Source organism: Suillus subalutaceus, assembly GCF_016647625.1.
Source record: "Suillus subalutaceus strain FC151 chromosome Unknown DFJ58scaffold_26, whole genome shotgun sequence".
NCBI lineage: Eukaryota > Fungi > Basidiomycota > Agaricomycetes > Boletales > Suillaceae > Suillus > Suillus subalutaceus.
The window spans coordinates 109,317-135,394 of record NW_024540275.1 but is presented as its reverse complement, the minus strand read 5'-3'; the positions used below and the strand labels follow the sequence as shown (position 1 = coordinate 135,394).

General features: G+C 48.7%; 10 protein-coding genes across 10 annotated transcripts; 4 read left to right on the top strand and 6 right to left on the bottom strand.

Moving 5' to 3' along the window:
- Positions 1 to 160: 160 nt before the first annotated feature.
- Positions 161 to 2,570, bottom strand: DFJ58DRAFT_775546 (uncharacterized protein). Its single transcript, XM_041389445.1, has 8 exons — positions 2,483 to 2,570; positions 2,359 to 2,425; positions 2,224 to 2,304; positions 2,084 to 2,166; positions 1,702 to 2,033; positions 1,039 to 1,648; positions 438 to 988; positions 161 to 388 (listed from the first exon to the last, which is right to left on the bottom strand). The coding sequence occupies exons 2-8, from the start codon at positions 2,386 to 2,388 to the stop codon at positions 351 to 353; spliced, it is 1,725 nt and encodes a 574-aa protein (XP_041246424.1). The 5' UTR covers positions 2,389 to 2,425; positions 2,483 to 2,570; the 3' UTR covers positions 161 to 350.
- Positions 2,571 to 3,448: 878 nt separating this feature from the next.
- Positions 3,449 to 4,982, bottom strand: DFJ58DRAFT_905230 (ribonuclease H2, subunit B; the record flags this gene model as incomplete). Its single annotated transcript, XM_041394946.1, has 10 exons — positions 4,858 to 4,982; positions 4,704 to 4,796; positions 4,523 to 4,654; positions 4,390 to 4,463; positions 4,150 to 4,339; positions 3,984 to 4,099; positions 3,925 to 3,934; positions 3,795 to 3,876; positions 3,717 to 3,747; positions 3,449 to 3,664 (listed from the first exon to the last, which is right to left on the bottom strand). The coding sequence occupies exons 1-10, from the start codon at positions 4,886 to 4,888 to the stop codon at positions 3,449 to 3,451; spliced, it is 975 nt and encodes a 324-aa protein (XP_041246423.1). The 5' UTR covers positions 4,889 to 4,982.
- A 10-nt stretch (positions 4,983 to 4,992) lies between these two features.
- DFJ58DRAFT_912543 (uncharacterized protein) lies at positions 4,993 to 6,349 on the bottom strand (the record flags this gene model as incomplete). Its single annotated transcript, XM_041395279.1, has 3 exons — positions 4,993 to 5,079; positions 5,136 to 6,206; positions 6,269 to 6,349. Coding segments are annotated over 3 exons (1,239 nt in total), but the record flags the coding sequence as incomplete, so codon positions are not given.
- Positions 6,350 to 7,449: 1,100 nt separating this feature from the next.
- On the top strand, positions 7,450 to 9,606 carry DFJ58DRAFT_775542 (Pre-mRNA splicing Prp18-interacting factor-domain-containing protein). Its single transcript, XM_041389444.1, has 7 exons — positions 7,450 to 7,506; positions 7,557 to 7,679; positions 7,734 to 8,219; positions 8,272 to 8,441; positions 8,494 to 8,842; positions 8,894 to 9,295; positions 9,360 to 9,606. Exons 1-7 carry the CDS (start codon positions 7,491 to 7,493, stop codon positions 9,437 to 9,439), a joined length of 1,626 nt encoding a protein of 541 aa, XP_041246421.1. The 5' UTR covers positions 7,450 to 7,490; the 3' UTR covers positions 9,440 to 9,606.
- On the top strand, positions 9,603 to 10,967 carry DFJ58DRAFT_775540 (uncharacterized protein). The gene is made up of 3 exons (XM_041389443.1): positions 9,603 to 10,399; positions 10,453 to 10,682; positions 10,728 to 10,967. The coding sequence occupies exons 1-2, from the start codon at positions 9,661 to 9,663 to the stop codon at positions 10,671 to 10,673; spliced, it is 960 nt and encodes a 319-aa protein (XP_041246420.1). The 5' UTR covers positions 9,603 to 9,660; the 3' UTR covers positions 10,674 to 10,682; positions 10,728 to 10,967.
- DFJ58DRAFT_700440 (uncharacterized protein) lies at positions 10,968 to 13,082 on the bottom strand. Its single transcript, XM_041383574.1, has 2 exons — positions 12,496 to 13,082; positions 10,968 to 12,421 (listed from the first exon to the last, which is right to left on the bottom strand). Exons 1-2 carry the CDS (start codon positions 12,727 to 12,729, stop codon positions 11,039 to 11,041), a joined length of 1,617 nt encoding a protein of 538 aa, XP_041246419.1. The 5' UTR covers positions 12,730 to 13,082; the 3' UTR covers positions 10,968 to 11,038.
- Positions 13,051 to 18,587, bottom strand: DFJ58DRAFT_775533 (SNF2 family N-terminal domain-containing protein). Its single transcript, XM_041389442.1, has 17 exons — positions 18,205 to 18,587; positions 18,125 to 18,139; positions 17,932 to 18,070; positions 17,585 to 17,883; positions 16,950 to 17,531; positions 16,595 to 16,900; positions 16,435 to 16,543; positions 16,340 to 16,378; positions 16,081 to 16,280; positions 15,580 to 16,032; positions 15,374 to 15,530; positions 15,183 to 15,318; positions 14,649 to 15,132; positions 13,815 to 14,590; positions 13,707 to 13,764; positions 13,501 to 13,658; positions 13,051 to 13,449 (listed from the first exon to the last, which is right to left on the bottom strand). Exons 1-17 carry the CDS (start codon positions 18,412 to 18,414, stop codon positions 13,248 to 13,250), a joined length of 4,323 nt encoding a protein of 1,440 aa, XP_041246418.1. The 5' UTR covers positions 18,415 to 18,587; the 3' UTR covers positions 13,051 to 13,247.
- Positions 18,588 to 20,230: 1,643 nt separating this feature from the next.
- On the top strand, positions 20,231 to 21,571 carry DFJ58DRAFT_715252 (pyridoxal phosphate-dependent enzyme beta subunit; the record flags this gene model as incomplete). Its single annotated transcript, XM_041384112.1, has 7 exons — positions 20,231 to 20,360; positions 20,410 to 20,505; positions 20,539 to 20,654; positions 20,727 to 20,989; positions 21,013 to 21,174; positions 21,215 to 21,344; positions 21,437 to 21,571. The coding sequence occupies 7 exons, from the start codon at positions 20,231 to 20,233 to the stop codon at positions 21,569 to 21,571; spliced, it is 1,032 nt and encodes a 343-aa protein (XP_041246417.1).
- Positions 21,572 to 22,212: 641 nt separating this feature from the next.
- On the top strand, positions 22,213 to 23,439 carry DFJ58DRAFT_656866 (TFIIH subunit Tfb4/p34; the record flags this gene model as incomplete). The annotated part of the gene is made up of 7 exons (XM_041381943.1): positions 22,213 to 22,406; positions 22,456 to 22,604; positions 22,654 to 22,695; positions 22,744 to 22,901; positions 22,957 to 23,082; positions 23,140 to 23,293; positions 23,315 to 23,439. 7 exons carry the CDS (start codon positions 22,213 to 22,215, stop codon positions 23,437 to 23,439), a joined length of 948 nt encoding a protein of 315 aa, XP_041246416.1.
- A 253-nt stretch (positions 23,440 to 23,692) lies between these two features.
- On the bottom strand, positions 23,693 to 25,312 carry DFJ58DRAFT_656895 (nucleophile aminohydrolase; the record flags this gene model as incomplete). The annotated part of the gene is made up of 10 exons (XM_041381945.1): positions 23,693 to 23,785; positions 23,845 to 23,914; positions 23,968 to 24,058; positions 24,114 to 24,321; positions 24,375 to 24,414; positions 24,467 to 24,697; positions 24,748 to 24,829; positions 24,882 to 24,980; positions 25,055 to 25,161; positions 25,221 to 25,312. The coding sequence occupies 10 exons, from the start codon at positions 25,310 to 25,312 to the stop codon at positions 23,693 to 23,695; spliced, it is 1,113 nt and encodes a 370-aa protein (XP_041246415.1).
- Between the last annotated feature and the right edge of the window lie 766 nt (positions 25,313 to 26,078).

Below are 26,078 nucleotides of genomic sequence, written 5' to 3'. Positions count from 1 at the left end.
AAGAAAGCTATCAAGTCAGTTGGCCATCGCTTGAGTCTAATGATGCAATTGATGGGACATGCCTAGATGACACCGCAGATGTGGCAGGTGATGCGATCGACACCTTCGAGTACGGGGTGTCGTGCAGGACCGATATTATTTTCTGATGTGAACTTGAGATAGAAAGCTTGAAGAATGCTCCTCTGTTGTAACTTGACTGTGTATGTTTTATTGTGTTTGATTGAGAACTTTGATGTATGCTAATCTACGAGTTGTCTTTGGTAGCATCAAAGTACACCTGAGAATGACGATACTGTAATGCGATGGTAATAACAAATGGTATAGTCTAGTCGTCATGGTATTTCGAGCACTCATAGCAGCGAAGTTGTCTCAAGCAAGAGAACGATACCTAAGAACATGGTAAGTACCGTCAAGATGGAAAATTAAGTTGGACTCACTGTGCACGATGGAAGGTATACTCTGCGTGGTCACGTCTACAACCAGATCTGCTTTCTTTGGCACTTCATACTCGGTGTCAATACCAACGAAACCCCCTATCTCTCCGCGACGCGCTTGGGCATAAATGCCTTTGCGGTCAGTGCTCTCGCAATGCTCGAGAGGCGTCGCAACATGAATCAGGAAGAAGTTCCCTCCTGCACCGCCACTTTGAAGAACAGTATCCTTCACCAACGCTCGTGACCGTTCTTCAGGGGTTATAGGTGAAGCAATGACAGCCGCCCCTGCGCGAGCGAGTTCGCCTGCTACGAAGGATATGCGTTGCAAGTTCTCGTGACGCTCGTCTGGTGTGAAGCCCAACTTGGCGTTAACATCATCTCGCACGGTCTCGCCCAGGAGAAGGGATACGCTGCGACCACCTTGCTCGTTGAGTGCGACTTGGAGAGCCTTTGCGATGATGTCCTTTCCAGAGTTGTAAAAGCCAGTGAGACACAGAACAAAGCCCTGCTTGTTCCTTGGTGGGTAACTTTCTCGCAACCTCTTCACCACAGCCCTGATGCGCTTGTTAAATTGATGCGTAGGATACTGAGGATGGGAACGTACTCGTAACTAAACCAGTCAGGGATATGCGCCCCTGTTTTTAGTCGCCTCCGCAGCTCCGTGCCAGAGATATCCAGAGTCTGCGCTCCAGCAGGTATTTCGTCCACCGGTTGATACTCATCGGTGGACGGGAGGTATGTCATCTGTTGGAATGGAACCATCTCTATTTCCAACTCATCCTTGTACTTCTCAACAAGTTCTTGTGCGTCATATGGGCCGTAGAAATCTTTGCCTTGTGAGTTCTTCCCTGGTCCAGCATGATCACGACCGACAATGAAATGAGTTGCACCAAAGTTCTTTCGGATAATTGCATGCCATACTGCCTCACGAGGACCTGCCATGCGCATTGCAAGGGGGAGGAGCGCAAGGTGACCCATTCCATTTGGATACTTGGCCATGATGGCTTCGTATACGCGAACACGAGTATAGTGATCAACATCTCCTGGCTTCGTAAGACCGACGACAGGGTGGATTAGGACGTTCGCCTGATGTTGGCGAGCAGCACGAACGGTGAGCTCACGGTGAGCACGGTGCATTGGGTTCCGGGTCTGAAAAGCGACGACTCTGCGCCATGCAAGTTTTTTAAAGTGGGCACGGAGTTCAGTAGGGGTATCTGGTAACCCTTTTTTTAGCAAGGCTAGTAGCCCCAAAACTGATATAACTTACATCGGAGAGCAACATAATCAAAGTGTGAGGGTGCCTGTATGGCTTGTACCCTTCCTCCTACATAGAAAGGCTTGACGCGGTTGCGGAGGTACGCAACGGAAGGGTGCGTTGGATCATCGGCACCAAAAACATAAATAGACTCCTTGACACGGTCATAGGTGTAGACATCATCAACGGTGATGATTGCAAGTGCTTCGTCATCACGAGGATCTCGGAGAGCAATACGAACGCCAGGCACTATGCTGAGACGCTCGATATCGGCAGAAGACACGTCAAGTGTGACAGGCATTGCAAAGAGTGTGCCGTCAGACAGTCGTAATGTATCGACGACGCTGACAGAAAATCTCAGCGTTACTTTCTCTGACTTGGATACCTCTCCTACCTTGTATAATCAGCTTCGTTCATGAACCCTTCCAATGGACTAAAGCCGCCATTAATAATCAGTTCGAGATCACAGAGTTGACGCTATTCAAGATCCACATTCAGCTTGGTGTCAACGTTCCTGTCACTCGGGAGACGAACCTCGGTGAGCACAATGTCCTTGAGCCTCGCAGCCTCATCCTTGAGCTGCCCGGATATTGACTCATCTCGTGAAACAAGGTCCTGCATAATCCACAGATGTTAGATGGCGTGAAGCGCGCAAATACATAAACGTACTTTCAAAATTCCGCCATGAGGGGTGGCCATTTCTAATATTGTATCTGGGGAGTAAAGGACAAACTACCTAAACTAACTGTGAGTGTTTAATAGCTTACATGTGAGCGAAAACCTCGGTAATTACCTATGAAGCATCGTCATTGTAATCTGCGATGAGACGATATCACGCAATCGTGAGTGCATATGCATGTCGTGCCGCTGCAACATCCATTACCAACTTCAAAAGTGGCGAAGTTCAAATTTGGTATTACAAGTTATTTGTACCTGTTACATAAGCCATGATCCTCCTACGATACGTCCAGTCCCGACTACTCTTTTTGTTCATTGACATCGACTGTTAATTGATCACGGTTAAACGTCTAATAGGTATCTGCATTCTTCTGGGCGGCTTAGGCTCAACATATTTCAAACATAGAACGGATAAACAGAAATCCGTGCTGGCACCTGATGGGAGTTGGGGACTGGGCTACTCCGAGCTACACGTGCGCCACGGGATACTCTGACAAGCCTGCAAGGACTCGTGTCAATTAAATGCGCGAAACTATTATTGTTCTCATGCATCTTATGCTCGTCACCCGTCCACGTTGAACTGATCAGCACCCGCGGTCTAGGTTTTGGAACAGAATGCTGGGAATATTTGGATAGGTGAACGCATTTACATACGCCTGGTCCGTTCTGATAACACTTTCATGCGCATCTCGACACGTGTCCCTCAAATGACGGTGCTGAGTATTGACGCAAATACTGGTCCCTCTCCGTATTGTTTCGATGCCAACAGTGTGATAGTTCGTGGCTTGTTAACAATGATTTTCAATATATCATTGATGACCTTGCTCGAGACAAAAAACGAAAGTAACCCTCGTGGCAGCTTAATGGGTATTTACATATTTCCAAGAGCATTCCCGAATAGTAACTGTCAGTAGACCAGTCACCAGTGTGAATATGTGATTGCGGAGTCTGCATGGGAGGTCATGAGATCGGAGGAAGAAAATAAATAACATCTTATCTTTATGAGCTAACGAGTCGAACGAGTGTACGGCCAAAGCATCATGGGGCCGCCAAGAGTGAGGCGCATGACTCGATGTTACATTTATGCAGCTTTCTTCGTGAAAAATGTGGACAATTTCGACATCCCTGCTACATTGGCCTTCTTTAGCTTCTCTACACCATGTGACGATTTGGCGCCTTTTTTCTTCTTATCTCCATCGCCAGATGTGTCAACGTCAGCATTCGCAGTAGCCTCGGTGTCTTTTTTCCTCTTCTGATTTTTATTGCCGGCTGCAACGGATTTTGCAGGCTTCGCTCTCTTCCTGGTGTCGGGAGCTACAGCGAGGAAAGCGAAGTTCTTCATCTCTCACCGTTTTCACATGGGCGTCCAGTTTGGAGAGACTGGTGACATATCAATATCTGCTAACTGCAGTAAACGAGACACATACTCGTAAGATGCAATCAAGTCTTGCAATATGTCCCTGGGGAGATATTGCGATAGCAATTCACAGGCTAACTTGATTCGTCCCGCTGGAAAAAAATATGTCAGCAAGAGATAAGCGGTGGAAAATGACGCACATTCAAGTAGCTTTTCTTTTCCATCAGTCCATCAGGCCATCCTTCGCAAGGCTCCGTACCAGAGTGCGAGACATCTCGGCGACCCTGGGTTCGGATAAGCGTCCCACTTTTCTCTTAAGATTTTCCAGCACAACATCATGAGAGTATCTGTATACGGTAATCTCATCCGTTATGACTGAGCACAGACATGTTAATAAATGGTTGTGCGACACTCGAAACACATACCCTTAACGTCGCAAACACGCTTTATAGAGGACTGGACAAAATCCAGAGACAAAAAGGAAATAATGTCGTCTGCGGAGACATTTAATGACGGGTCTTTCTGAGCATCTTTCTTGGAAGCATCAGCAATCGTCGCAGCGACTTCTTCTATAATATCCTGCATAGGCCGGAAGTTGCCTTTCGAGCCGTCGCGCTGTAAAACGAACATTGTCTTGGGGACTAGCAGTGTGTACGATAACATACTGTTTGTGGAGCGCGTAAAAGATACATGAGCAAAAACATGGGGTCCATCGGTGTCATCACCACGAGCTTTCCATCTAAACACACCTGTGGATCAGAAGCACGTACGATTGGGACCAAGGTCTGCATAACGCACCAGCGACGACTTCCTCTCCTATAAACCAGGTCCGCGCATTTGTCGGGGATATGGCTTGCACCTCCAATATGGAACTCGTCTTTGTGGTATCACCCTGTGCATGTTGATCATGAAGAAACAATGAAGCGAGACCTTATCGTTGTAAGCGCTGAGAACGATAGGTAGTCGTATATCAACCAACCTGTACGTGGGTGCGGAAGTCTTAGAAACTGAGTTGCATAGCTGGGATGGCGGTTTTCTTGATTTAGCCGCGCAGTCAATGTGTCAATAATGTCTGTACGGAATGGCAAGACAAGTTGACATGGAGGCTGGTGTGGACAAGACGAAAAGCTTACCAAGTGGCAGTATCGCAAGGTGAGTCGACATCGTGAATGAGTCTCCGACAGACTAGTATTGTATCAGTGAGGACCGGGTATAAGTATTACTTGCTGGTATAAAGCTGCAGTGGTATTCAGTAAAGACTCAGATACGTTGTTCGCGTTATTTGCGCGTTGTTTGGGCATAGCTGCCATTTTTGGACACCCCCTTATTGACGGCAGTGGTGGCAAGAAACGCATCTGCATTACAATGCTACAGGAACTTATACGCTATCACAAGTCGCCGCGCTGCCTACGCTCGCAGATACAACGCCCGCAACGTCCACTATATTAGTTTGGCAACCATGAATCTCCGTTCCAGCAATAGGGGAATTGGCCGGTGTTGCAGGGGTAGACACCGTTGGGCTAGTAGGAGCGGGCGTACCACCATTAACAGTACCATCGGGGCCAGCCTGGGGCGTCGTGCCACCGTTGACAGTACCATCTGGGGCAGTATTGGGCGTCGTGCCACCGTTGACAGTACCATCTGGGGCAGTATTGGGCGTCGTGCCACCGTCGACAGTACCATCTGGGGGTGTCTGAGGTGTTGCACCTGAGGGTATGGATGACGCTGCTATTCCGTTCGCCTGTATGTTGTTAAGGCTGTCCGACGCGTTGATGTCCGCGACGGGGCTTGTGCTGTCGACAAATATAATCGGAGATGTCGCAGTGGAGGGAGTGGCAGATGTAGGTGGAGCAGACTGTGGTGTCGCAGATGCACTCCCGTTATCAGATGCGTTGCTATCCGCAGGGCCGGTGGTCGCAGCCGCGTTTCCAGAGGGACTTTCTCCCGCAGGGTTGGCAGGAGTTCCGGCGTTGTTAGAAGCGTCGCCGTTAGAAACGTCGCCGTTAGAAGCGTCACTGTTAGCGGGACTACCGGTTGATGTTCCAGATGTCATAGGCCCAGTTGCATCTCCAGGCGTCTCTGAAGGTGTGTCCCCCGGAGATGCGGGACGAGCGACAGAGTTGGCAGGTGAAACGGCAGGTGAAACAGTGGCGGGGGTCGTCGAAGATCCAGCAGCGGAAGAGCCTGCGCTCTGATCACCTGACGCTGAAGAATTGTGTGGAGCGCCTCCTGAATCGATTGGGCCAGCCGTGCTATCACTCCCTACTGGACCACCGAAAGCTCCCGAAGGGCAGCCACCTTCCTGACGAGCAACGAGTAGACCAGTGGATGAACGACCAATCTCGTGGCACCAGACTAGGAGGTCGGTGAACGTACGCTCGGATAGTCCGGTGGGAGGGCTGAGTTCTCGTCTGCCAAGGAGCACGAGGGCGTGGCGAGGGTCTGGATAAGCGACGTCTGCGATGACACAGGAGGAAGGTGACTGGCAGGGCGGGCAAGTCGAATCAACAGTACACTTTGATGAATGATTGTTTAGGCACTTACATACTGGTGATGAGTGGTGACTTCAAGAGGCACTGCGAGCACGGCAGGGAGCACGAGAGCGAGCATTGAAAGGGAGCGCATTATGAACGAATGTGGGGTAGCAGATGCAAGCAACAAGCGTAAGAGAAGAAGTCGAATCGAAGTCGAAGGACAAAAATGGATGGGGTCGGAGAGCGTGAAGAGCGAGCTTTTATATGTCTCGAGCTCAGTGGCTGACATGGACTGCTTGATGATCGTTGGCTGACAGATCTATTCCCGGCGCCCATGTAGACCTGCACGCCATAGCTAAGTAGTATATATTATATATCAGATATTCATCGGCGGTATAAATCCAACGTTCGGCGCTCGCAGTCTACCTACTGAACGCTGAACCGTTGTCTGAACGTCAAACATACAACCTAGTGGTTTGGAATTCAATTGATATTTATACCTATACGGATGGCCAATTGGCATACTAAGTTTCCCAACCGACTCATCGAACGGTATGAGCGATAGTGACTATACCTTCAATTCACTCAAGGACGTACTGACAGCGTGAACATGAGAACATGCGTTTTGATGACATTGAGCTCATCCGATCCCAAAACTTATCGTTTCCCCATTTATTGCGAGAGGATAACGCATATAACGGCCTGCTACACCAAGACATTGTAAGTTAGAACAGTTGATTGAATGTGAGAACTCGCCAGAACTTAAATTATACGAGGAAGTATGTGCATTGGAACCGAAGGTAGCTTTGCGCTGACAGCAATCCAAGCCTTCGTGTGATAACAGCGAAGTAAGAGCTTCTGGGCTCTTCTGGGTGGACCCAGACATCGCTTTTTCCTGTGTGCTCTGGACAGAAATTCCATCATAGCGCGAGTAGTTCGAGGCGCGTAATCAAGTATCATGCCTATCCTCGCAACACGGATAAGGACAGATCTTTCGGCGATTTCATTCTTTCTGTAGAGAAGACTCCGGCGCATCTATCGATAGGGTGACCGGGCCCAATGATGCGGTAGGGTTCAAGAATATGTGACAGGACACTCGTGAGCAGGATTTTGACTGATTTTCAAAGTCCCTCCTCACAAGTGTCCTCGGTCTCCCCTTGAAAGAAGGATTCACTAGTTGGAGCCACCAATGGCGTGAGACACTACTTCCATAATTAATTTGTAAAGATATTGACTTACGTACACAAGCACTTTCAAGTTATTCCTCACGAACCGTCCAAGGTCACAACAAAATGGCTTCATCTTCAGGTATGTAAACTCTTCGAGTAATGGGTTCATCTCAAATTAACTCATTTCAGCTGTCGGAAAGCTTTCACGTGAGGAGTTTCGACGCCAAAAGGACCTCGATGCTGCCAGAAAAGCTGGAACTGCTCCTGCAGCTCTAGACGAGGAGGGACGGCCTATCAATCCTCACATTCCTCGTGAGTTTATATTATATAGAATTATCTATCGAGTGATCTTATCCTCCATCACAGAATACATCTCCCAGGCTCCGTGGTATCTTGACACCGGCGCACCGTCACTAAGCCATCAACGTCGGCCATTCGACGATCGCTCCGCAGACAAACTCGACAACTGGTATGACCGTGGTGCGAAAGCAGGACCTGCTGCAAAGAAGTACCGAAAAGGCGCATGCGAAAATTGCGGCGCAATGACCCACAAGAAGCAGGACTGTCTTGAGCGTCCTCGGAAGAAGGGGGCGAAGTTCACGAACAAGAATATCCAAGCGGACGAGATCATACATGACGTAGCGACGGGATTTGATGCGAAGAGGGATAGATGGAACGGGTATGATCCTGCAGAGCACAAGAAAATCTATGAGGAGTACGAAGCTGTTGAGGCAGCACGTCAGAAATTGAGGGAGGAGGAGATTGACAACCAAACAACAACAGATTTGGCTGCGGTGCGGAAGGTGGCAAAAGCTGGAAAAAAGGAGGGAAAGGAGGCTGATCCTGACTTTGGTTCGAGCGATGAAGAAGACGCCGACGACGACAAATATGCCGACGCTTGCAGATGCTGTAGGACAAAAACTTGACACGAAGACTCGCATTACAGTTCGGAACCTGCGCATCCGAGAAGATACCGCCAAATATCTCATGAACTTGGACCCAGAGAGCGCATACTACGATCCAAAGACTCGTTCAATGCGTGACGCTCCCATGAAGAATGTGCCTGCTGAGGATGTATGTGTTCACGCTTTCTTCTTGATTCGGCCCTAAATGTCTTCTACGACAGGCGAAATTTGCCGGGGATAACTTCTTTCGATTCTCTGGCGAGGCTCCTGAAGTTCAAGAACTGCAGCTTTTCGCGTGGCAAGCAGCAGCTCGAGGGAATGACGTTCATCTCAACGCCAATCCCACGCAAGGTCAACTTCTTCACCACGAATTCAAGGAGAAGAAGGAAATGATGAAGGATGTCAACAAAGTCAGCATTCTAGCAAAGTATGGTGGCGAGGAGTACCTCGAACACGTGCCAAGGGAGCTGATAAATGGGCAAACGGAGGATTATGTGGAATATTCGCGGACTGGCCAAATTATTAAAGGGAAAGAACGCGCTAAAGTGCGGTCAAAGTATCCAGAGGATGGTGAGCTTCTACTTTCTGATAGGTGCGAGATGTGGTGTTGACACGGTTTAGTTTACGTCAATAATCATACGGATGTATGGGGCTCGTGGTACGACCTTTCAAGTAGTACCTGGGGATATGCGTGCTGCCATTCAACCATCCACATTTCATATTGCGCTGGTGAAGTGGGCAAGGAAGCCGCACAGGCCTCAACGGCCCAAGCCTTGCTTGCATCATCAAATGCTCAATCAGAGCCCTCTTCCCAGAACAACGAGGCGAGAGCCCGAATAGAGCAGAATTACTCGAAGAAGCGAGTAGGCGAAGGAGACGTCTCTCTCGATAAGGATCGATTAGCAGAGGCCATCAATGAGGAGAAGAAGCGGAAAGGTAGAGGAGATAAGGACGATGATCGATCTAGCAAGAAGATGAAAGGCTTGCAGAGCGGTAGCCACGATGTTACTGAGGAGGAGCTCGGTATGTGTTTAATTTTTCATACCTTGCGATTGGGCACCTTCTGATATGGCCTATCATCTTGCAGAGGCTTATCGAATGACACGCCGGAATGCTGAAGATCCCATGGCAAACTACGTGGACAGCGAAGATGTATATACGCGATGATGTATTTTACCTTGCTTTCTCCTTGCTCTCTCCTATTCTTTAATTTGTAGCATATTCTTTGCATCCTGGACACAGAAAGACTAACACCTGTTTTGTATTTGTCGAACGGCATTGTTTGGGTCTACGTTATTCCCATTTGGTTCACACGAAGTTGAACAACAAGCGAATACTAAAGCTGTCGGGACGCCGTCCGAATGCATAAGACTGTTTAAGTCTTTCCCATGACATTCTCAACAGCGCCTGCTCTACTATTTGGTCTGGGCGTACGCATTGCCCTCAACAAGTTTTCGAGCTCTGCTGACGCCAGTGTTGACGAGGGTGTCATCAGCGATGTCATCCTTCTTGGCGTCGTCCAAGGCGTTGCGCTATATTATGCTTTAATGGAATATCCTGATTTCGCGTTCGTCGTTGCATTTGGCATCGCTGCCAGGCTCGTTATCGAGTTCATGATACTCCAGGACGTCTCCAGGTGCGCAACCACCTTGCTCGGTGTCGCCCTTGGTGTCCTGGTCACCGACGTCCTATCACAACTTATCGAGGACGGCTATTTTTACGACTTTGACGGAGACTCAGTTCATGACAAAAAGAGCACATACACCCCAAAACGAAAGCGTCTCGTCAAATTCCAGTCTAGCACAGAGTACCAAATGATACCCCCCAGTCGACCACCACGCTCCCGCAAAAACGAGCCAGATCAGCAATGGCGTACGCCACCTTCGCTGACTTCGACTTCTAGCATCGATCCCAACCACACCATGAGCCCACTAGAACGCGAGTTAGCGGTGCTACGCGCAAAGGCGTCGCTTGCAGATAGTGAGCGGCGGCGGTTCAAGGAGGAAAAGAAGTGGGCTGAGTCGCAAGGGAACGTCGCGCGGGTATCTCAGATGAGTTGGCAGGTGAAAAGGTACACGGCTCTCACGCAGAGTTTTACTCGGGAAGCGGATGCTAGATTCCTGGAAGGTGGGACATCCATGCACCTTTTCGATCGCATGTTCAAAGTAGTTGCTTTTTAGTGACTGCGATGAAGCAACAGCTGCAGCCTGCTGCTGTTGCCGCAATTCCTCCACAACCTTCAGACAGACATCAGGTCGATCGGCATACAAATCGCTCTCGACAAACAACCCAGGAGGTTGTGATTGATAGACAATCCACGGTTACAGTGGATGTTCCAAGGAGGCATCGGAGACAAAGTTCCGGGACCTTGAAGTCTGCAATGCGTCTTCAAGTACGATAATGAGTACGAGTGAGTAAGATACCCTTCTTTGAGGCTAGACCTAACATTGTGAAGAGATCACCTTACGACCCTGCAACCGTCACCGCCTATTTTTGCTTCATTTACTTCGGGGCTTTTGTAGGACTTCTGTGTATCATTAGATCTGTTCCCTTTGGCATAGCAGAGAGCCGTCACTTCCAAATTAAAATATCATCTTGGTCGGAGATGTAGTTGCAATTGCATTTAATCTGCATCTAAGTAACATGTATATATGCATACCGAAAGTTCTGCGTTGACGTGGGCCAAATGTAGACGTTGCAAGGTATATATTTCAGTGTATACGTGTAGGTGTCCAAGTCACTCTAAGTCAATATGTACAGGGTCCATCAGGCCGACGAGCTCCTGTGGTTTTGGCTCATTATCTCTTTCATTTTTACGCTCGTAGTAAGCACCTGAAGGAAATCATTCACCCTTGTCCATTCACCACGTGCTAATGGCGACCAAAAGTTAGTATCATCCCAGTCGAAGTCCACACTAGTCAACTTGGGCAGCAACATATGCAATTGACAGGCCACGGTGATGGGATCGACAATTGGAGAATTCGCCACATCAATTTTGGTGATCTCCTCGTTGGGAATGGTATTGGAGAACGGCTCGCCGTTGATGTCAACTGGGCATGCGGAAAAGGGCATACCAATGCGGCACAAGCGCGGGCAATGATGTACGAGGTGGACGAGTCCTATGAAGGTGGCAGACGGTGGGATCATCCAACGAGCCTCGCATCCAAACTGAAGATACTCGAGCTGAGGCCAGGATTGGGCCATTATCTTGAGTGAGCTGTCATCGATGGCTGACGTGCACATCCAATCGAGCTGCAAGTTCGTCAAGCGACTAAACGACAGCAACGGTGCAACCACGTCAAAGCCAAGTACAAAGCTGGGATCATAGACTACGTATTCCGATGCGAAAGGGGTGGTGAAACTGTAGCCGAGTTCGACTTCGAGTTTCTCAAGAGTGGGAGAGAAGCACTTCGAAAAGGAGACGATGAAGTCTGGTATATCCAGTGGATCATACGGGGCTATTGTGTCAGTGTATACACCAGGAGCCAAATTGCTGTAATCAACGAAGATCTTCGCTGATCGACAGGAGAGAAAACAGACGTTTCTCAGACAATGACTAGAAACGGATGGCGATGGTGTATTGATGAACACTTGATCGAGTCGGAAGGAAAATGTCGGGGTGGAATTAAGTCGTGTCTCGTTGATGTTGTACGTCGCCAGGCTGAATTGTAGATACTTCAACGACGGTAAAGTAGCCAAGCAAAGAAGTGCTTGTGTGTTGGGAATCACTGTGTTAAGACGGCGGAGCTCCTGTAAGCCACATAGAGCTTCGAATATTGCATCTGAACTTTCTTCAGAATCGCCGCTATATGCGCAGTCAAGTGCCCGGATGGATGGACATCGGGCTCCGAGGAAAGTTAACAAAGCAGATTTGGCAAAAGAGGGTGGCGGTGAATCAAACATCAGCGTCACCGATGTAATAGTTGACCCAAGGAGGGTGCGCAACAACGGGAAGAAGCGTTCTCCATCATCGTGCCAATTCAAAATACGAAGGTTCGGCAAGAGCGGTGATGGTGCAGACATGAGGGCTTGAATGACCCGATCGTCCACAATGGCTAGGTCATGGGGGCAGACCCTAAAGAAGTGGATACGTTGTGTATATTGATAAACAATCCTCCATTCTTTGTTCAGGAGAGGTCTTTTGAGTGTCTATTTGTTTTTTGAAGAAACAATTGAGTATTCCATGTCGTGTAGATATTTAGATATTTAGATGTTTTGCTCACCCAGTTTATTCCCATATCTGTGTTGATAATAACGGCGACACCTCCAGGCAAGCATGAGATGAGTGGCTTGAACCCATCTATGTTTTCCCAAAGAATATCGAGCGCAGGCTCCTTAAATGTCCTACATGTCCTTGCAAGAGATGCAAGTGTAACACGAGGGCGTATTGATTGGCAGTCTTTACAAATAGAGAAAATGTGAAGCAGAATTTCTGGGGGTAAGAGACAGACATGCATGATGATTGCAAGAGATTTCAAGTAGGCAATGAAGTAGCAGACAACTTGAACCAATCAATCGACTAATGTCAAACTTCAAAGCAGGTCAAAGCTCACTAGCACTGGCAGGCCTCAGGTGTGACAGTGAGCTTATGTGACAGTAGGCTAAAGCTGTGTACGGTAGGGCTGGGGAAAATGGGGAGAGCATAAGGTTTGCAGGAGGTCGGGCATTCCAACCTGCTCCAGGGCAAATTTTAAAGTTCGCCCTTGGGGCGTAGTGCTGCCGCAGTCCTAATTCTATCTTCGTTCTCGTGCCTCGAACTCATGTAGAATACAAACTGCGAAGAGCCACAAAAAATCAAATTTTCATTGCGGACTGAATCGAAAATGTAATTGATAATTTGATACATGTCATAAAGGATAAGGAGTATTGCAACCTATCTTAAAAAGTTAATTGCGATAGCCAGAGAGCGTGAAAGCAAGAACGAGGGTAAGATCCAAAGCATGAGAGTGAGTATGAACAAAATATTAATGAAGTACTATCGATGGGTTTTGCCATTGGTCTTCGTCGCGGTAGATGGTGCACCATTGCTCTTGCCACCTGTACTGGGGCGAGGCTTCTTGGCAGAGGTCGAAGCTTCCGCCGACGCTCGTGGCGCAGCTTCCTTCATCACCATTTTGGCGTGAATATCCTCTAATTTTGACGCCTTGACTTTCTTAGGCCAGAAAAGCGTCACAAAACTGCGATCAAATATGAACATTGATACAACTGGTCCAGGTTTTCGTACTCACGCCCAAAGATGTCGACGCCATCGTTCTCGGTCCTCTCCAGCGGCTTGTTTATTCTGAAGAACAATCTCGATGCGTCGTCCAATGGCAGCTAAAGAGTCCTTGAGGATCGCAACCTTGTCGTCGCGAGGCATGTCCTCGCCAGACAGCTTCAATTGTTTCTACACACGGAGTTAACGTTGGCTCGAACATCATAAGGAATTACTTACCAGCTGCTTCTTGACTGGTCTCAACTCTTCCTTCGTCGCAGCCTCATCCATCGATGGGCTAAAGTTGCGTCAGCACCCGTACACTACTTGGTCTAGCACAAGACTTACCATTCGTCCGACGATTCGGAGTCCGTGAAGGTGGGAGTTGGCCGTCTCTTGCGTCGCTTCGCTCCACCATCATCGATAGACGCAACGGCCTCGCTCTCCGCGCGCCGTTTCCGGCCGATCGGAGGTGACGACGACGACGACGCCACAGCTGTTGGGGGAGGAGTGGCCGAACCCTTCAAATGACCCTTATTCCGTAAAGAGCTCTCGTACGAACGTAGCTTCTCATCATGCTCGCGAAGTAGGCCAAGGAGGAAGTCACCTCGCCGGACGAGGTGGATGGCATTGGGGATCGGCCGAGTTGTCGCATCTTCCCCCTTCTTGCCTTCCTCCAAGAAGAATTTGCCTTGAAGGCCTAGTCGCACATCCTTCGCCATGGCCTCCCAGTTGCCGAACCCATATATGAAGGCGCCAACAAGAAGCATCGCATCCTCTTGCGGTCCCCACCGCCCAGACCAGTTGAGAGTCGGTCTGATGTTCTCAATCGGAATGGACCAATTGTAGAGCTCCTCCGTAGTGAACTCGCCCAAAATATTGTTCAGGATGCGCAGATCGCGGTACCGTGATAGCACGGTCTCCGCATTGATGTTCCCGACATTGCGGAAAGTAACGAGGACGGCCTTGCTCTTCTGGGCATTGGTCAAGGTCTCCCCTGCCGCCATACGTTCCCGCTTTTCCTGGTTATTCTGCTCGACAGCTTGCGTGCAAACTTCGATGATCTCGTCGGAGACGTCCATGATCATGCCCTTGTGTTTGTCGCCAAGTTTAGATTCGTTGACCTACATAAGAAACAAGGATTGTCAGTTCTGGTTTGTGAGAAAGTAACAATTCAATCACAATAACGTCGTAACGCTGACGGATATCGCCCCAACGCTGCAGACTCCGAATAAGAACGCGGACGTCTCGCTCTTTGAGCTCCATGGCTTTTTGACTAGCGGTCTTTCTCTGAGGTCCTGGGATTTTGGGTTTCTTCGGAGCAGGTGCTGGTGCAGGATGATCGACGTCCATGCCTTCATAGGACACAGGTGCATGGGTGCGCTTGCGATCTCTGAGTTCCGCCGCAACCAGCTCCTCAGCCTTCCGCTCATCCTCCTCTTTCTCAAACTTCTGCCGCTCCTCAGGGGGAATGATATCCTCCCAATTCATGTCATTCTTGACGTCGCTCACGGCAGCGAATTGAGCGAGGAAGCTTTCACCACCAAGTGAGGCACCGCCATCGCCGCCAGCGGCCATTGTCTCATGGTCCTCGGCACGGTTGAGAATATCGTCAAGGTCCATCTCGTCAAGCTTCTGGTTCTGTTGCGAGTCGTCCTTGTCGAACCTGGGAATAGGGTGAGCGGAGCGCCGGATCAGGGGAACATCGTCACTCACATCTTCTGAGCGCCATATTTCAAGACTGCGGTGAGCTCATCTTTGCTGAGATTGTCAGGTTTCGTGGAATCCTTGACTTTCTCGCCTTTTGGGTTGGAGCTCAGATGCGCCTGTGAAGTATCCATTTGATTGATGACTAACATGATATAAATGAGATCAGATGTGAATCGGATCAAGCTATTATTACTCACTGGCATACTCCAATACCATCTTTTTCTTGGCCCTTTCGAGTACGTCCTCTTCCATCGTGTCCTTGCTAACGAAACGGTAGACGCTGACATGAGACTTTTGACCTATGCGATGAGCACGTGCCATGGCTTGCAAATCGTTTTGAGGATTCCAGTCGCTCTGCAAAGATGTCAGTCATACATGCCATGTCATACAACGACCCACGTACGTCAAAGATAATGACAGTATCGGCAGTCTCCAAATTAATGCCAAGACCACCTGCACGGGTTGACAACAGGAAAGCAAAGTCGGGCGATCCGGGTGAGTTGAAATGCGCAATTGATCTCTTTCTCGCATCTGATGCGACCATGCCATCCAGACGTTGATGTTGGTATCCACGAAGACTCATGTAATCACTCAAGATGTCTAACATCCGGACCATTTGACTGAAGATGAGCACGCGATGACCATCTTGCCGAAGGCGTACAAGGAGCTTGTCGAGGAGAACCATCTTTCCGCTGTTCATGACAAGGCCTTTGAGAGTGTCATCGCTAACATCAGTGCGCACTTCGGCACCGTCGAAGAGATAAGGGTGGTTCGCAGCTTTCTTGAGTTCCATCGCAATATTCAGGAGACTGATGTTGTTGTTCCCATTTGCACTCTTCACCAACCCCTGGAAATTCTAATTGAGGGTTAGCGAGAGTTGATAACTAGCCAAACGTAAGCCTACCTTTGTCAGGATGTTCTTGTAGAAATGCGTCTGCAGGGCAGACATTTCTACTCGAAGGATGCGCTCACTCTTCGTAGGCAAAGAAGTAAGGACGTCACGTTTGAGCCGGCGGAGCATGAGAGACTCGAGTTGTTCATGCAGTTCCTTGATCTTGGCTTCGTGGTCCGCGTCGTTAAGGTCGAATTCGTTTGTCAAAGCGACTATAAACAATGTCTCATCAGCCATAGGCACAATGACAAGAATACAACATGAAACATACACTTCTCAGGCATCAGGAAGTGCATCAATGAAAGCAACTCTGCACGCGGTGTGGCGTCAGCAAAAATCGCCAAGCCTAGTTGTAGCAACACGCACCCTTGACATTGTTTTGCAGTGGCGTACCGGTGATCAATAGCTTTGACGCAGCAGGGAAGGACCTCAGAGCCTCATACAACTGGCTTTCTGAGTTCTTGAGCCGATGAGCCTGAAACAGTCATTAGTGATTATTTTAAGACGTTCTACATCTATGTCTCACCTCATCAACAGCAAGCGCCTGCCATTTGATGTCCGCAAGTTCCTTTGCGTCCCTGAGAGTAAGCTCGTACGTGGTCAGCAGTACATTCATCTTCAGTCGTTTGTTGGAGGGGCCGAATTCGTACGTCCGAATGACCTCACGAGCAGGGGCGGTTCCTATGTAGGTGATGACATTCAGATCAGGTGCCCACGCCGCAAACTGCGATTGCCAAGCAGTAATGGTAGAAAGCGGAACGATGACAAGGAATGGACCATATTGGTGCATGTCATGGAAAAGGTAGGACAGAAAAGACACTGTCTGTACGGTCTGCGCACAACGTTTTAGCATTCTGAAAGGGCAAAAAATACCAATATACCTTTCCAAGACCCATTTCATCAGCAAGGATGCCGTTCTCGCCTTTACTCCATAGATATGCCAGCCAGTTCAATCCGGTAACCTGGAAGTCCTTCAATTCACCACCCGTCGAGGTGATGTAGTCGGGGTCCTTCTCAATCTTCTGGAATGACGGCCGCTGGTTACGCGGATAATTAATGCTCTTGTAAGGGAACTTTGCCTCGACCTCTCGTTGCCGATATGCCTCGATTTGGGCCTTGGCGATAGGGCGCACTTCCTCCTGCGTTTCCCATGTACAGTGCTCATAATTGAGCCCAGTCCATTTGCAGAAGTACTCTGTCGTGCCATCTGCACCATCGCGGTGCGAGACGATGCGTTCAACAACTTTATAGGTCTCGAGCTCTTCCTTCTCGCGTTCTTTTTCGAGAAGTAATGCCTCGGCATCTTCTTGGGAGATGCCTGGTGCGTTGAGGCGAGACTGGTACATCTTGTAAGCTTTGATATAGTTGTCGACACGCTTGAGGCCCTTGAAGCGTTTGAGGAACTCGTAGGTCTCATCGGTGTTGTGCAAATGCGAGAAATTTTTCCACTTGATGTGAAAACGCTTTGTGACACGTCAACAACAATCTGCTTGCCCAAAATGATTCTGGGACTTACAACATTATCAAACCAGATATCTTCAGGATCGTCTTCACGGCCCTCATCTCTGCAATGACTCAAGACAGACTCGATCTCATCTTCCTCTTTGAACTGCACGATAGGATCGGCATAGTATCCTTGATCGACGTCCTCTTCTGATAGCTCAGCGAGAGCTTGGACATCATCAGTATAATTGGGAATCTTGCCGCCTCGGCTAGAGACGCGGATTTCGTCTCCAGAAACACGAGGCCGTTTCTTCTTTTTCGATCTGGAACCATATTCTGAATCTGAATCTGAGTCGTTGTTCCGAGAGATGGCTGTACAAAAGCTAAGCGCGAGCTCCACTGTGGAAACAGGGTACATACCTTTAGGTCTTGGTGCCGACGATGACGGCTGTGACTTCTTTTTTCTCTTCTTTGGAGCTTTCTTTTTACCGTATTCGTCGTCTGCATAGGAGCCATCGTCCTCGTCCTCCTCGTCCTCCTCGACGTTATCTTCGTACCCCTTGGGTACAATGGTCAACGATCTCGGAAGGAAAAGATATGATAGATAACATACCGACTCTTCGACATCCTTTGAAAAATGTAGATGATCTTGAATAAAATTGGAATTACTAACATATGACATATGAGACTTACGGAGCCTTTTGGGGTATACGAAGATGGCCCAGCAATAGCGAGAGAGGTAGTGTCATCGACGTCCTCTGCATCGCCATCAGCATCTGCGTCTGGGTCTTGAGCATTATCGACAGGAGTGTGAAGATTGTTGACTTGTTCGTTTTCAGAATCAACCTGCATAGAGTCATCACTGTCGTAATTGAGGTTAAGAGCGTCGGGATTGAGCGCCATGGTGTCGACGCTGTGATGGACAGTGAAGGGAGAGGATGTGGTTGGGGGTAGAGAGGGGAGGGAAGAGGTCGTCAAGGATCTTGTTGACGAAAATGTTCACACGTGTGGCCATCGCTACGGACAACGCCGGGCAAGGCCCCATCGTCACCGCTCATGGCATTGGTGAAATCCGGGTTGGGGCATAACATTTTGGAATAAATTTTGTCAAAAATTTAATTTTGAATGTAATTTGATATAAAAGTTCTATTATTCTAGACATATTTTTGAGTATTTTTATGAATAGTTTATGGTTAAATTAATGCGCCATTCTCATCTTGTTGTTGAACCTGGCGGTCTTCGGATAAGCAACGCCCATCGAATACAGCATCATCCCACCCAGGTCACGGCTCTCAACAACCGCATCAAGCACATCCTTGTTATCTACCGCAGTCAGCCTAACCTGTCCAGGATGTTGCTCAACTACCTGCGTCAAGCGTGGATATCGTAGTTTCTCAGCTTGATTCGCCTGATCATAAACCCTGCCTTGATCACCAGAAATACCCATGGCCATCGAATCTCCGCCAAAACCACGCTCCTCGGCCTGCAGTGCTCGCCGCCGAGTCCAATGGAACATGATAATGATACTTATCTTGCACACCCACGTCACGTCATGATCGCTATAGGACCTGTTGACCGTGGTCATTTTAGTAAATAAATCGTATAACACGTTACTCCCCACACCATGCCTTTCTCAGGCACCTGTGTGTTCGTCGAAGCATATAATTCCAGTGCCAAGCCATCCAATGAACAATCATCTCGCCTTTTACGCATGCCCCTTCATCGCCGCGCTGCGGAACCTATACCTCATCTTGGGTCACACTCACCACATCACCGGCGCTCATCACATAATATACACATGCGGCCGCTCACTGTTCCGTGGCGGTGACTAAACCATTGGTCTTCCCTAATGCCCATTAAGAACGAGGCCTTGGCGACTTTCCTACTAGATCCGGCAACATCGCATCGAATGTTCCACCAGGGCCGACCTTCGATGGGATTGCACTGATCTGCAACACCTTTTTTAGTCCTTCACGGCCGTCCGCTGCGGTCCGCCACCGTTGCTGAACTATTTGTAATTCAATTTTTGGTCACGTGCTGTCGCCAATATAGCTTGCTCACTGACCCCAACGATGAACACATCAATTTTCGAGTTTTTTCTCGTCCCTTTAAGCAGAGGACCCTCTAACACCCATGTTACGAAGAATGATTGCGCGCCACGCTAATTTTGCAACGATACTCTTTCAGGTCGTTTAGATTGTCCCAAAGCTGGGGTTATCGCTCTAACGACGTGGCATGTTCAGCACCGCGCTTCTGTCCCACCCCATGATCACCTTCTTTGAGCGCCTTGATCATCACCGGTTCCATTCTACCATACCCCCTTCGCCCGAATATGGTGGCACTGTCCGTTGAACTCTATGACCCTGGATGATGGATCATGAATAATATGGACCAAAAACTCTGGACGAGATCCGAAATCTTCATGCTCCACAGAACGGATCCAATAACGTCGATTTCAAATCGGTGCCCCTCGCACGAGACCATGATCAAGCGTTTGTGGTACCAGAACGCGAATATCATCCCACAAGATAAAGTAAGTACAAGCGGCCATTGGTTGAGTTCACAGATGGTGTGCGAGAGTCAGCAGACTCCTCGTAGCGAGCCCGCTGACTTTCAGGAATGTGACGTGGTGACGTCGACATGTCGTGCTCGCTTCCCACCATCTGCATCTGTCTAATCTGACTCCCCATATTTTCTCGGTCTAACCCTAGATCACACGATGGAATCAAGCTCACAACGGATTGATGTTCAGCAAACTAGAGAATCTGTGACAAACAACAGCGCTGTCAACGGCTTCACTGGTTCTGTGGGAAACACTCCATTGGTAAGGAGATCCATCTGCGAAGACAGTGAAATACCCCTCTAACGGCGATTAGATCTATCTCAAAACACTTTCAGAGCTGACAGGATGCAAAATATACGGATTCCAAAACCCCGGGGACAGCGTTAAAGGCCGTGCTGCTGTCAGCATAATTCAGGATGTGGAAAACAAGGGTCATTGAGTGGGCATAATGTGCTTCATGACAGCATTCAGTGTTGAGGATGTATCCAGAATAAAACCTGGTGGAACCGTTGTCGACGGTACTGCAGGCAACACTGGTATTGGCCTTGCACATGTTTGTAGAGCCAGGGGCTACGAGTGTGTGATATTCATGCCCAACACTTAGGTAAGTGCAATCATCTGGTTACTGTCGCTGATGCTTTGGTACTCAGAGAATATCGACCTTCTCCGGATGCTCGGGGCCGAGGTCTATCCAGCGCTGATTCCCTACGAGAACCCATTGAGTTACAATCACCAGGCGAAGGAGTACGCTGAAAAGCTCGAGAATGCCATATGGATAGACCAATTCGAAAACACCGCGAATTCGTACGCCCACTATATCTTTACTGGGCCCGAAATATGGGAACAGACGAAGGGTGAGATCGACGACTTCGCTTGTGCAAGCGGTACTGGCGGCACTCTGGCTGGAGTTGGCAAGTATCTGAAGGAAAGGGCAACAGCAGGACGCAAATATGGCTCGTCGATTCACCTGGAAGCGTCTTATACGAATACGTAACTTCCGGTGGAAATCTCGTCGAGCGTTCTCTAAGTTCCGTCACAGAAGGTCAGACTTCCCTGCGTGTTGTTGTGATCGTGATAGCTGAACACTCCACCATGTCCTTGTCACATTCATACAGAGATCAGTCAGGGTCGTGGCACAAGTAATTTGGGCACTTTTGTCAATTATCTTACGGGGGCACTTCACATCATATGGGACGAGGAGGCGATATTCATGTCATATCAACTTCTTGATACAGAAAGTTTGTACATAAGCGCTTCCTCAGCGCTGAATGTCGTTGCAGCTGCAGAGCTTAGGGAAGGGTAAGGACAGCGGGTTAACTATATTTCAATGTCCAAGCCAAAACTCAATTTTGTCCACTAGAGTCTAAAGTTGTGACGATATTGTGCGATGGCGCTCACCGGTACCCGAGCCGCTTATTCTCAAAGAAATGGCTAGAATCGAATGGGCTAGGGCACACCATACCAGACAGCCTAAGGAAGTATGCGGTTCTAGATTAATTTGATTCATTTTTGCACTTCAGCGGAATAACATTCTACTCCAACGTAGCGGCGGCCTTCTGAGCCAAAATTAATCAACTCTGAGTGATTGATGAGTGGATAACTTTTCGCAGCGTTTAGAACGTCGTTCTAAATCTAAACAAGTCCTCGTGCCGACGTACCGCCGTCAAACGTCAATCTGTATGTCAAAAACACCCAGTTATAAAGTGATATCTAGAAGGGGGGAGTAAGGCCCCCCTTCTAGATTCAGATGGTGTTCGATTGCGACGAGGTACGAGACGACACTCCGACTTTTAAGGTTTGGATCAAAATCTAGGATTCTAAATGCCACAGATAGTCACCCAGTACTACTGGTCCGATAATTCCTTTCACGTCTGGGTGAGTCGGAAACCAGCAGCGCTGTCACTGGATGACAAATATCATATTCATTGCGAATATCATGCACTTGAGATAATTAACTGCAGGTGATGAACGAATATTTTATTTGACCAGCTGATAGGATGTGCATTGAGTCACGTGAACGAAATAATCGGCACCGTGAGCTATTCGGAGTCAACTCTGAGTCTGCCAGTTTGCAGCTGAGATCGAGGCTCTGAAGAACATGGACTAAAGTACTAGTGCTGTTGTTTCAAGTTTCAGCGATGGAGAAAGCATCCCATTTATCTGTGATAGTAGACCTATCTCCAACGCAATGGCACCTCTCTGCGCAAACTTCAAATCAGTATCCACTCTCCATCGAGACGTTCCTCTCGCAGCTCCTCGCATTTCTGAACGCGCATATCGCGTCCAAGCATGAGAACTCACTTGTAGTCTTTGGCGCGCTTCCTGGGAAGAGGTGAGATTTATCCTCAGCAGTAGGAAGTTTATAAACTGCGGACGAACAGTGTGTTGCTCTATTCATCCACGGAGCTGCTGTCAGACGACGCGCCCTCTTTGGATGCTAATTCGTATCTGCCTTTCAAGCTTGTGGACTCGACAGTCGTACAGAGGATAATAAATGAGTTCGATGCTATCGGAGAGCTTGAGGAGGAACGTAAGTAACGGACATTTGATCTGCTTGTGTCATCTCATTTGCATCACAGCTCCATGTGCATTGGTAGGCGCTGTGACGAAGGCACTGTGTTGTGCGTGAAGGGGAATGTGTGGCTAGCAGCGACCTAACTTATAGACAGACATCAACCGCATCACCCATCCTTCATCAACGACGGCCGGTGTCGCAGAGGACCCGTCAATCGTCCACGACCCTCGCATTTTGATACTTTCAGTCTCCCCTGACTTGTCTTCTTCGTACATCCCGATTATGAACGCTATCTTCTCCGCACAAAAACTGGTATGTCTTACGCCCTTCAGCAACATATTATTTGACTGACTGCGATACGGAGTAGAAAGTGACAATTGACGTGTGCAAGGTTTATGGGCCCGATACCGTATTTCTGCAGCAAGCAGCCCACCTGACGAACGGGTCCTACATCTACCTCGAACGCAGAGATGCACTCCTGCAATATCTGATTGTAAATTTATTTTATCGCCTGCCATATCCTGTTGTTCACCAGCTATCATTGTCGCAGATGTCTTTCCTGTCACCGACATCCATCCGCAAGATTCTAGCTGTACCAAAGCAAGACAAGATTGACTTCCGCGCTGCGTGCTTCTGCCACAAGAACATTGTAGACATCGGTTTTGTGTGCTCTGTCTGTTTATCTAGTACGCATTATCTTTACTGTTTTGTCACTGAATTCTAAGGGGCCTGTGATCTTGCAGTTTTCTGTCAACCACTCCCAGTTTGTTCCACATGCAGGTTAGCTACCCTCGTTCCCCAGCTGCCCACTTTAATCCTGACGGACACACAGAACAAAGTTCCCAATTAATACACTCAAACGACTCAATGCTGCTCGCCCCACCATCACTCCTGCAAATTCACGCATAGGGCTTCCGCTGGCCAACTTGAACAACGCAGCATCGCCTCGTCCAACTTCCACTCCACCGAATGGGATGTCCAATCTCCGATGACAATGGGGAGATGACCCTCACATCACGGCGCACCATGTGAAGAGTTATGTACCGAGATGATAATCGCGTCCGTTGACACAATATTACTCTCCGCATGGAGGCTGCACGACGCTACCGATGAATGGGCAGCGCAGTTATGAATACTGACGATTTGTCTGCATCTACGGCGGAGCCAGTCGATACTGGACGACGCAAAATGGATGCCTGCATATTGTCATAATCAGCAACCCATCATTTTTGTACACCACTAGCTTTGTGATTACCTTGGGTGAGGGTATGGTGGTGCTTGCGTACGCGACCGCCATGCTTTCTGTGGTGAACGCGCACCATAACCTCGCTGTGCAATAAATATGTCTGGTGAACAAATAAGAAGCTATGGAAATGACTTGCGCACTGCTTCATCATCTTCGCCTTGTTCTTTTGTCAACAGTAAAATCCCTGCATTTGGCATCTGCTCCCCTCGTTGACGCATTGGTTCTATAACGACCATGATTTGTTGAGTAAAATGAATACCTGCAGTTCGCAAGCTTACCAGTAAATTGCTGGTTTAATATTCGAAGCAATATGTGATGTGTATCAAGCTCGCTATCATCTGATTGCTGGGACTGCAAGGCTTCGCCCAGCACACGGGCCAGCCCGCCTCGCATTATGTGCTCCCCTGCTCCAGATATACTACATGCCATCCCAGAACGCTCACTGCGCGACTGCTGTGCCCAGCACCCGGCTCCAAATGTAGCTGCCTGTCCAGTTTAGTCTCGACCATCACATCGTGTCATATTACCTGTAGACTTACTTCACCGATACGACCAGAGTACTTTAAAAGTAGTCCACCACTAGGTACCATTTGTGACTCTTCAATTGTTAGAAGCGTGTCTGAGGACATACCTTGAAACACCAGCAGCGAGATTGCCTTCGTTATCCCAGGCCACCGCGCCAACCGTGTCCTGCATGGCATCTTGAGGTAAGTTTCCTGGGTCACCATCAACAGGGTGATCCAGTCGCGATTTCCATTTCTGCCACTCCTGTGTCGCTCGCGGCGATATCATTTCATTTGAAGCAACGGTCTGGATACCTTGCGATGATGCAAACGAGCATGCTCCGGATGCGACAAGAGTCCTCGCAAGGACTCAGTACTCCCGTTCCATGAAAGGGGCACCTTCACTCACATGGGGCGGATGCGCCCAAGAGGGTCGGGTTCTCTGGAGTGCCTCAACAATGTCGATGCCAGTTTTATTGGATTTTTTAGTCCTGCCTTTCCAAGGTCAGCCAGTAAGATAAGTTGTCGTAGAGATCGCCAAACCTGGAACAGCACCAACGCTGCCAAAATCTCCTGACAAGCCGTCCATGACAGCCGCATCGCATTCTACAGTGCCGTCAATGGTCAGATTGGAACCATAACCTGATAAAAGGTTGAAGAAGATCAGACAGTGAACGTTATTGTGATGTGCAAGTGAAAACCACGAGAACTCGTACCTGCGTTGAGGTGTTCATCATCCTCAAGAACGGCTATGGCTCGCTCTACAACCGAAAGGGCAGAGGAGTCGTCTAGTGGTGCTCCCCGCAAAGCTCGAGCACAAGCACTAGTGTAATTACGACTCGGATGAGTTTGACATGATATCGAGGAGTTTTCTGACATTACCGTTTCAAAGCACTCTTGACACTTTGTTCTGACAGAACTCCATGATATCCTGCTCCTCCGTGCACTGCGACATATACACGACGTTCCTTCATCGGCGCCTGCATCCGACTGCCTGATTGATGATCGATAAGTACTACTAGTAGGTAGTACTAGCGTCTTTGCAGTTGCTTTGTGGTCAATGCGCGACGACCATGTGACTCGCAAAGGTTATGACCTGGTCCAGGTGGTCGTTTCAAGCGGATCGCGAACTTGCGAGTTACAAGGTTGAAGTCTTGAAACGTTGACACAAGAAACATGTCTTTTAAATGTAAGCACACGCGTGCTTCTCTTCTATTGAAGCACACATCGGACGAGTTCGCCCCAGTCAAAAAACGACTCGACTTGAGTCGAATCGGATTATCGGGGCCTCATTAACATTCTCTTCCTCTGCCACGCCTGGCATCTCCTTTTGCCTGTCGCTCTCCCGTTTTTTCGCACGCACGCACGTCCTTTTCTGCTACATCTAGTCTGGATTCTAGCGTTTCCTTTCGGACCCTTCGGTCTGCGCACTTTTCGGACTCAACACGCTCTAAAGGCCCTTTTGTCGTTGTCGTTGTCGATCCCAAATCCCTCCGAGCACAAGCTGCTTCTTTCGGATATTGCGGGATCCACGCGCCCTGCCCAGTGCAGATCCCTGCCTTCCTGCTTCGTCTCATTTTATGTCTCCGGATGTAATATTCATCCACAACTGACCATCCGCATCTCTCTCCGACCGCATCTCCCTCGAAAATACCTTTGCACTTGTCATAGATTTGTGCTAGCTCATTTCTCTCTCATCTTCCCTTGGACTATGCTTGATTATAAAGGTGCAGCGAGCCG

Bases quoted from the DNA above. Each gene is read 5' to 3' on its own strand.
- DFJ58DRAFT_775533 (XM_041389442.1), bottom strand. From the start codon at position 18,414: ATGGCGCTCAATCCCGACGCTCTTAACCTCAATTACGACAGTGATGAC. The intron at 16,281-16,339 runs GTATGTTTCATG...CATTGTTTATAG, and splicing joins CTTCCTGATGCCTGAGAAGT to TCGCTTTGACAAACGAATTC. The intron at 15,531-15,579 runs GTACGTGGGTCG...ACATCTTTGCAG, and splicing joins ATACTGTCATTATCTTTGAC to AGCGACTGGAATCCTCAAAA.
- DFJ58DRAFT_700440 (XM_041383574.1), bottom strand. From the start codon at position 12,729: ATGCATGTCTGTCTCTTACCCCCAGAAATTCTGCTTCACATTTTCTCT. The intron at 12,422-12,495 runs GTGAGCAAAACA...AAAAACAAATAG, and splicing joins CAGATATGGGAATAAACTGG to ACACTCAAAAGACCTCTCCT.
- DFJ58DRAFT_775546 (XM_041389445.1), bottom strand. From the start codon at position 2,388: ATGGCCACCCCTCATGGCGGAATTTTGAAA. The intron at 2,034-2,083 runs GTAGGAGAGGTA...ATTTTCTGTCAG, and splicing joins AACGAAGCTGATTATACAAG to CGTCGTCGATACATTACGAC. The intron at 1,649-1,701 runs GTAAGTTATATC...AAGGGTTACCAG, and splicing joins TGATTATGTTGCTCTCCGAT to ATACCCCTACTGAACTCCGT.
- DFJ58DRAFT_775540 (XM_041389443.1), top strand. From the start codon at position 9,661: ATGACATTCTCAACAGCGCCTGCTCTACTATTTGGTCTGGGCGTACGC. The intron at 10,400-10,452 runs GTGGGACATCCA...GTTGCTTTTTAG, and splicing joins GGATGCTAGATTCCTGGAAG to TGACTGCGATGAAGCAACAG.
- DFJ58DRAFT_775542 (XM_041389444.1), top strand. The intron at 8,220-8,271 runs GTTCGAGCGATG...CGACGCTTGCAG, and splicing joins GGAGGCTGATCCTGACTTTG to ATGCTGTAGGACAAAAACTT. The intron at 8,843-8,893 runs GTGAGCTTCTAC...GACACGGTTTAG, and splicing joins GTCAAAGTATCCAGAGGATG to TTTACGTCAATAATCATACG.